General features: G+C 45.2%; 1 protein-coding gene across 1 annotated transcript; it reads left to right on the forward strand.

Moving 5' to 3' along the window:
• The first annotated feature begins 1,208 nt into the window (after positions 1-1,208).
• Positions 1,209-8,618, forward strand: ARL4C (ARF like GTPase 4C). The gene has a single exon (XM_084820137.1). It carries the CDS (start codon positions 3,191-3,193, stop codon positions 3,767-3,769), a length of 579 nt encoding a protein of 192 aa, XP_084676263.1. The 5' UTR covers positions 1,209-3,190; the 3' UTR covers positions 3,770-8,618.
• Positions 8,619-9,307: the final 689 nt, after the last annotated feature.

Here is a 9,307-nt window from a genome sequence, read left to right on the forward strand (position 1 = left end):
TTTTTTTAAGGGCTGTACAATCTTTAAGCAGAAGCTGGCTGCCTATGGCACTGATTGGTTGGCCCCTGTGATATCACCAAGAAACCTCTCCCCCAATCCATGAAGCAGTTTCATACTTAATATTTTTTCCTTTAAAAAATAATAAGGCAATGGATGGATGGATGAACATTCGTGCAATGCTTTAAAAAATAATAAAGGTGGACAGCACTTGTGGAGAGGGGGGAAGCTGGGAGAGAAGGACAAGACTGTGCCTGAGTCAGCATTTGATTCACATCTGAAATTGTCTGGGAAACTACTGAACTTAGAGGTTTCTGCTGATATGATTAATTAGGATTCTTATGAAAAATGTTGTCCTCAACTTTTGTACTATGCCATTTAAAAGTGGTTTGGCCAACATGAGTATGTACATTTCTTGCTCAAGAATGTTCTAGCCAATCAGAAGTATATCCTAATCTTTGTTTACTAAACTAGTTTTTTATTTCCTACAAGCTCACCTATATAATTTTAATATGTAACCTGAAACTTGGATCATGTAGTCCTGACTCCAAACCAGCATATATTAGAAATATGGGGAAATATGGGGTTTTAGAAATATGGGGAGATAGGCATTGTTTTTCTCTGCAATGTAACTCTCTGGAGTTACCAAGCTTTATCTTGCTTGTGAAGTTTCTGTTTGTGTATACCTGTTTGTGTATCTGTTTTTCATAACTTAGGCAGCTTAGGATTTTAGAGCATAAGAGAATATCTCCTATCCTTTTCCAACAAGCATTAGTTCCTTTCTCACTTATCCCAGACCCATTTGTATATGGGCTCCTCATCTGGACAGAATGCTAATCTGCCACCCTTCTCATTTACTGCAGTTGCAGAGGCTGTATGTCCAGGGCTGGAACAATGAGCAAATATATTTGAGAGCCACTGGGGTACAAAACAGCCAGTGTCAGCCACCTAAACTCAAGGGTATTTTCAGCTCTGCTGTTGCAAAATCTACAGTGAGAAGGAAGACTTTGTTGTTAGACAAACTCAAGGCACAATCCCTTACCACCTCTACTGTGAAGCAGCAGGAGATGTGATGGCAGGTTTGGGAAATAAAGGGGGAAGGAGAAGAGAGTATTGTGTGACAGCAGACAACACCAGGCCATTGACCAGAGAACTACAATATCTAAGACTAAATAAATACATAATAAATAAGGCTGGACAATAGCAAACGTGTTTGTACTTTATAGGTGTGACAGCAGCCTCCAATTATTGATGTTTTTGCTTGCCTGAAACCAAGTATCTTCTGGATGTAAAGAATTCTATGTCTATTTGGGCCGCGCACGCGTGCTCTCTCTCTCTCTGGATTTGTCGGTTGAGAAGCAGAGTAAACGACTCCAAACAACTTGTGGGGCATTCCCTTGGGCGTAATATGTCAGGGGCTGGGGTCCCCTCATGCTGCCTTCTCACACAAACGGCTGCCACTCACTTCTCCCGCCCACCCGTCTGCTCACTCAGTCACTCCCCCCTATTCACCTCCGTCTCTTCCCTCCACTGCCAGCCTGCCACCAAAAAAAGAAAAATGCTCAAGCTGAGGGCTCCACGGTTCTTGCCAGAGAAGCCTCCTTCCTAGAGCATCCTGAGAACATCCTAGGAAGTGGACAGGAGCCTTTGAGCACTGCTTCCTGGATACTCTTAGAAGGAGGTTTCTATGATAGGAACCATAGGGCCTGTTTCTAGAACATTTCCCCCCCCCTTCCCTTGTTTTTTTTGGTGGTGACAGATGTTGGGGGTCTTGGGGTCCACCAGGCATGCCACACTTTTTGAACCCCTTAAACAGGCATTGGTAGCTACTGTGCCTTCTTCACACCACCCACCTTTGTCTGGGCCAATCCAAAGCAAGAGGGGTGTACAAGCAAGCAGGCCACAATGGTGAAAAGAAGGAGCAGGTTGACAGTAGGACCCCTACTTGAGTGTGGACCCTTGGCAGGTGGCCAGTCCTTGATACCCTGACGAATATTCTCGCCGAGGTGGGAAACATGTGTCTGGACCGTGCCACTTCACTTCAGATTGCAACTGAGGGCTCCCCTGACAGAAATCTTCTCCCCCCACCCCTGCCTACGCTTAGTAAACCAGATGTCAAGAAGTGTTCTAGCCTAGCCTTCTCTCTGGCATACGCTCTAATATGCTAGGCAGTCTTCCTTTTATTTATGATATGGAGGAGCACACAGTCCAGACACAGGCCGCCCACCTTCGTGAGAACCAGGCCAAAACCTTCCAACCCCTGATCCGGAGGAGAGAGGGGTTGCGCGCGCGCGTCTTCTTCTCGACAGACCTTTTCTGGAGTTAACTGAACCTGCACGGCAAGGGCTGAAGGGGCGGGAGAGGGCTGAGCGGGAGGAGCGGGACGCTGGAGGCGGAAAGGCGAAAAATCAACGCGGGGGAAGAGCGGCGGACGACGCCCTCCCTGTTGCCCTTTTAACGGCCCTCCCTCCTCCGGTCTCCGGCTGGGCGTGTGACTGCGCGCTCTCGAAGGGGAGGAGGGGTTTGATGGATTGAACTGCAGTTGCTTAGCTGGAGGCTCAAGAAGCCGTTTGGAGAAGGCGCGACCGGCGCTTCCTCCCAGGCGGATCGTCGGGGAAGGGAGGCTCCCCCTCACCCCAAGAAGGCGGGCAGCGGGAGAGGGAGAGGACGCCTCCGCCGCCGCTTCCCGCCTGGAGAATGAATGAGCCCGCGCAGGAGGGAGGAGGATGCGGCTCCGCTCTCGGCTTGCCGGTCTGAGTCGTGGATCCCGAAGAGGTCCCGTGTCTCGCCGGGCATAAGGTTCGCGAGCCGATCCGGCTTTGTTCTCTGGCTTTTCTTCACAGCCTGGCCGCGCCTCGGGGCTGCTCTTCAGGCTGCTGCTGAATAATGGTTCATGGCGACACGATCAGCCGCCGCTTGGACCCTGGGCGCGTGGTGACTGCGGGCTGCTTGCCATGATCTCCGTCTCCCCCCGCGCCCCCGTGTAATTGCCAACTCGGCTTCCCCAGACCGGATCGCTCCCGATCTCCCGCGGCGCATCAGGGATGGCTAGTAGTGAGCTTGCATTTTAATTGCAGCCCGGCCCAGCCTCCGGCGGGGATGGTGTAAGAGCAGCCCGAGGGGAGAGGGCGTAAGCGAAACCAGGCGAGCATCTTTCTGCGGCTATTGCTGGGCTGAGCCATCCGTCAAAACCATGGGGAATATCTCTTCCAACATCTCCGCCTTTCAGTCGCTGCACATAGTCATGCTAGGCTTGGACTCTGCCGGCAAAACCACGGTACTCTACCGGCTCAAATTCAACGAGTTTGTCAACACGGTGCCCACCATTGGCTTCAACACGGAGAAAATCAAGCTGAGCAATGGCACTGCGAAGGGCATCAGCTGCCACTTCTGGGATGTAGGGGGCCAGGAGAAGCTGCGGCCCCTATGGAAGTCCTACAGCCGCTGCACCGATGGTATCATTTACGTGGTGGACTCTGTTGACGTGGACAGGCTGGAAGAGGCCAAGACGGAGCTGCACAAAGTCACCAAGTTTGCAGAGAACCAAGGCACTCCCTTGCTGGTGATTGCCAACAAGCAGGACCTGCCCAAATCACTGCCCGTGACAGAAATAGAGAAGCAGCTGGCTCTGCATGAGCTGACCCCGTCCACGACGTACCACATTCAACCAGCTTGTGCCATCATTGGTGAGGGGCTCACCGAAGGCATGGACAAACTCTATGAGATGATCCTCAAGCGCAGAAAGGCCTTAAAGCAGAAGAAGAAACGGTAGGAAAGGCACCAAAGGGAACTGTGATTCCATTAGACAAATTCAGAGTTTGATTTGCTGGCTTGAAACATCACTTAAGAAGCATCGGACAAATGCCTGTGTTCATATACCTTTCCATGATGTTCCAGACCCCTTCAATTTGCTTATCCTTTAAGTGATCAGGTATAATACTCTGCTGACTGGCACTTGGGATGCAGGTCAGATCCGTGCATGTCAGCTGTCCCTCTACCCCCCCCCCACCCACCCCTGCCATTGCCCCATGCCAGTGAAGGCACCATGAGCCAGAATAATAGGATAAAGCCTCGACTTTGTAACATTCTAGCAGGACTAGAAGATGGGCAAGTACAACATGATTTTACCAGCTGCTTCTGTCCCTGTGGACTACTTATTCACAAGAGGCTTATCATTAGACTTTTTTTCATTCCTCTGGAAGGTTTCATTTCATATATGGGAAGAAACTATGTTGGGAGATGAAAGTCATAAAGCTTGAGATTACAGGGCAGGACCCTGTTTCATTTGGATTAAAGTTTGTGCTCCCATCTCAGGATCTTGGTACAAGGTGATGTGTGCATGAAGAACTAGACTTAAGAAATATTGCTTGATGGGGGGAAAAGATGCTGTGATGTGGGGGGTGAACTGATGCATATAAAAATACAACTTCAATGTATATTGCTTAACAATGGCTCTTTGAAGCCAGCCTTTGTGGAAACTGTTTCTCAGTCTTACAACAGACCTCTCCAAGGCATTTATGGTCTGGCATCGTGCAGGGTTATTATTACCAAGATCAACAAAATGTAAGAAATCGATGAACAAAGGATGGAATACTACTTCCAGGAGTGATTTGTGTGTTTGGAGGAAAGTGTCCCCTGTCATTTCAGTTGGGTGTGAGGATGTACAGTGAGATCTCTCCCAGTAGTGGTGCCAGAAAGTGGAGCTGGACCTTTGCTCTTCTACAGTACTGCCTTCGGAGGAGCTTCAAAAAGTGGAGCAGAGAGGATGGGCCCTTTGGGCAGCCTCAGTGTGGCACCCCCATGTATTCCTATACTAAAAAAGACCTCTGTATGTTGATAGTGTATTGAGGCACTTGAATTGTAAAATCCGAGCTGCCCGGATCATTTGAAACCAGCAGCTGCTGCCTGGTGCTACGTTCTAAGCATTACGCTAGAATAAGATTTTGTTATCTTTTCATAATCGGTCTACACACTGTAGCAATAACCAGGAAAACATTTTAGTTATACCTCCTTATTATAACATTTAACTGCAAGCAGGCTTCATTTCTTAACACTGAATTCCAATCACACTTCAATGGATTACTGTATTGTTCTGATAGCGTTCGTTAAGGCCCAGCTCACTGCAGCAATGAGAAAGCAATGGAGGGAAAGCCCAGACTTTGGCTGCTCTTATACATTAAGTATAGAGGAGGATGGAGAACTACCAAACAGATACTCTGAACTGAACAAATATTCTGTTTATTTTTTTAAAATCCTCTTTAAACTGACAAGTAGACTTCTTTTTTATCATGATTCAGAGTTGTGGCTGACAAGAGTAAAGAAAAAGGCAGCTGTAACCTGCACCCTGAAAACCCCTTGATTTTGGTAGTGCAGGAGAAATCTGCTATTGTTTAGAAAGGTCATGATCCTGCAATACTAACAGTGGCAATCCTGTGTGTCTACTCAGTAGTAAGCCCCCTTGAATTAAGTGGATTTACTCTCAGGGAAAAGTGTATAGGATTGCAGCTGTAGAATTGCAGCCTGAGGCTCTAACCCAGTGCACACTTACCTGAGAGTAAGCCTCATGGGATTTAATGGAACTTCTGAGTAGGCATGTATAGGATTGCACTATAAGGGTGCAGTCTACATAATTACATAGATGCAAGCTTCACTTAATTCAGTGGTATTTAGTAAACATGCATAGGATCAGGATATATGGCTGAAATCCTGTGCACAGTTACTTGGGAGCAAGTCCCACTGAACGTGAACTTAGTTCTGAGTGATCGTGCATAGGATCCTACACAGTCAAAAATAATATTGAGCTCTTGGAAGGAAAGGCAGGATACAAATGTAATCAATAAATGATACTACTAATAATAAAGAATATGGGGTGGATACAGACTTAGGATACAAATGTAATCAATAAATGATACTACTAATAATAAAGAATATGGGGTGGATACAGACTTAGTTGTGCTTAGAGTAAACCCATTGAAATCAGTGAGGCAAGTAAGCCATGACTAACCTAAGTCCTGTAGATTTCAGTGGGTCTACTCTAAGCTTGACTAAGCCTGGATTCAATTCTGTAGGTATAGTAAGGGCACCAAGGAATGTGATTTCACAAAAGAAAAAAGGGCCGTGGGGGGGGGGGAGATTGCGAACCTTTACTAGAATGCATATATAAGGCTTTGATGGACAAGGTCTTAATTAAAAATTCTGCTGTAAAGGTATATATCCCACATGAAAGAATTACATTTATGGCTCACTGATCTTAGCTCACTTAGCTCATTTTTGGAGCTTGGATTATCCACTTCCTGCTTAAAAGATTTGTTCAAAAAATTCTGTTGCCACTAACAGCAACAGAAGCCTAAGATAACCAAGGGAGAGGAGAGGGAGACAACAAATTGAAGATAATTGATTCTGCAATGAGCTTTTCCAATAGATGTTTGCGGAATCCCTCCTATAACCATCAGGAAACATTGCCAGGACTTTTTTTTCTAGCAGGGCCCCTGAATCTCCGGTAAAATATTCAGAAAACAAGGTCTCCCATCCCCCACATTGCTGCGTTTCCATATTAGAAAAAAAAGGTTGCCTACCGAATGATTTGCCTGCCATGCAGCTGTTAAAGGCACAGGAGCCCTACCATTAAATTGGCATCCTCTGCAACCAAGTATTATTTACATGCCTGGAGAATTCTGTTTACATGAATGGAGACTTTTTCATTGATCTACAGAGCGGGCTGGTCCCATTGTTTTAAAACACCATAGAACTGTTTTTTAATTATTATTTTCTTCCACCCATGGCTCTCTCAAGCACATTTGTTACCTCATAACTGAGAGAGAAAGAGAGAATATATTTATTTTGACACAATATTAAAGCCAAATGCTGTAATTTTTTAAATACTGTGTAGGACTTAGAAAATACTGTTCTGATCAAACTATGTTAGGCCATAAAGTTAATGTGTGTTTGGATTATTTTGTCATCGACATAAACTGGTTTCTTGCAAACATGAGAGACAATTGTTAAATTGACTGATCACCTACTCGGCTCCTGCAGACCAAGTTGCACAGGTGCTAAGTGACTGGAGATTAGGTCCTTACTGGCCCCTGTTGCACAATGCCTGTCTCTCCAGTGGACCAACTTAAAGCTTTTGAGTTGTGCAAAGCTCTTCATCAGGCAAGACTGGAAATAAGTAAATGGGGGTTGAATGCCAGATCAGTACCACTACCATGTAGATTGCATTTTACAGCCAATCTTTTTGTGATTAATTGCCAACGTACAGTCTTTATTCTGTCCAAAAGCAGTCCTGGCCAGCATCTTCATCCACTGATGATGGATAACCAAAGGAGAAGGCCTGGAGAAATAAGATAGCTACAAATGTTGGCACTGAAGCTTTATATATGACCCCCCTTTGACTACCGATTCTTTGATCCTTTGATTCTTCCCACTTCCAGGTATTTTGTTTGACTTCCAGGTAATAACTGTTTGAAGATTTTTAACATGTTACAAGATGCCAGTCACATTTCAGCTGTTTTCTTCACAATGCGCCAATTAAAGTATTCTAGCAAAACACTTCTCAGACTACTGTTACGTTTTCATTTCACATTGTCCTGTCTGGTCCTATTCTATTTTGTTTGTTTTCATGATACGGACATGAGGCTGCAGAGTGAAATTACGCAATGAAGACTACGGGGGGGGGGGAGGAAAGGAGGGGGGAGGAATCCTCATAATGGAAGGCTTTTGGCTTAAGCCTGGCTCTAGGAGTTCTAAAGACAGCGGGGGTGCAGCGGGTAGACTCAACTGCAGGCTGCTGGTGTATGTTTGGCAACTCAGCTTTCAAAATTGCTGTACTGAAATAGTTTGCAGAAATTTCAGATAGTCCTTTTGATAGATGATTGTACACTTACTTCAAGGCCACTTGACACATTAGAACATTTCTGCACAAGAGGCAATTCCATGGCTGATGTGGAGGTTGCATTTTAATTCCTACATGGATGTATATTTTGTAATTGAAAAGTAGGTCTCAGTTTCTTTCTTGAAGAGTTTCTTCCTTTGTGCTGTGAGGGAACAAGGTTTTTCAAGACAGGCACTGGTTCTGTCTCAAATATGGTATACTGAGGAGTTAATTGCACTTTACATGCGTAATGGAGTTTTGATGTCGGTTTTTGAAAGAAGAAAACTTGGGAGGGGACAGTTGCAGACAAAGAAGTGGCAAGGGAGATAAGAGTACTTGGCCCTTTCCCTGCCTACCATTTTTCTACTTAAAATCATATCCCCAAACAGTTTTCCTGCTGTGAAGTTTAAGATGCACATTTGTCACATTTATGTTTATGCCTCTGAATTCTTTTTACCAAGAGCACTTATCCTAATTTCTGATTTTGTGATGGGATGAGTCCATGATGAAAGTAACATGAATAAAGTACCCTCTGATAAAAATGAGGGTATCTGAACACACCTCCCTTTCATCCCTGCTAAATGACTATGTAAACAAAGGGTGAACAGTTATCTCTGGTATGCAGTAGTGGGTGGAGAACTCTGTTTGCCAGAAAGATAGTGACCTGTGAATGACCAGAAAGGATCAGCAAGGAGACATCATTTAAACATCCCAGACTTTTTTGGTCATCAAATAGACAGGATTGCTGTGTCAGAAAAACTATGGGAGAAAAATAATGTCAAAATTTTTACATAGTATAAGCAAAGCAAATAGCTCTTGTTTAATCTCAATCTGGAGACGTTTTTAAAAAAGGAACTGCAGGATACAGATGTCTGCAAAAGTGGGGTTTCCCCTCGCTAAGAGCTGTGTGCCCCACCAGCTGCCTGCCTGCCAAAGCCTATCTGCTTGCTGCATAGCAGAGTGGGGCATTCTGCTGCCTGCAGTAGAAGAGAGCGGAGGGTGGAAGGTGGAGGCTGATGCAGCCCTGGTGGGGGACCATCTGCACTTTTAGACACACCTCCCAAAATGACTTGCTACTTGTATGGTCTAATTGAAAAACTGGCAACTTGTGAGAACACAGCATTTGGTTCTGAGGCATGGGCTGGACCGTTTTGAACTTCACCTGACAGTTGATATACATCTATAATAAATGGGGCTTGGCCATAGAAATCCCATTCTGCCACATGGATTTGGCTGATGAAATGGATGTCAGTTTAAGGTCAACTCTAAATCAACAAGATGATAATAGGGCGGTATGTGGCTTCACAATTTCTGTTACTATTTCTACTTTAGCTCACCACAGATCGTGATGGAACATATGGACCTAAGGGAACTTCCAGCGTATGAAATGCATGTACACACATTTCCCAGCACAGAAGCCATAAACAGTGACATATA

This window comes from Heloderma suspectum, chromosome 1 (genome assembly GCF_057233095.1).
Source record: "Heloderma suspectum isolate Gila_16-S chromosome 1, 16-S_ref, whole genome shotgun sequence".
Classification (NCBI taxonomy): domain Eukaryota; kingdom Metazoa; phylum Chordata; class Lepidosauria; order Squamata; family Helodermatidae; genus Heloderma; species Heloderma suspectum.

Coding starts and splice junctions, on each gene's coding strand:
- ARL4C (XM_084820137.1), top strand. CDS start 3,191: ATGGGGAATATCTCTTCCAACATCTCCGCCTTTCAGTCGCTGCACATA.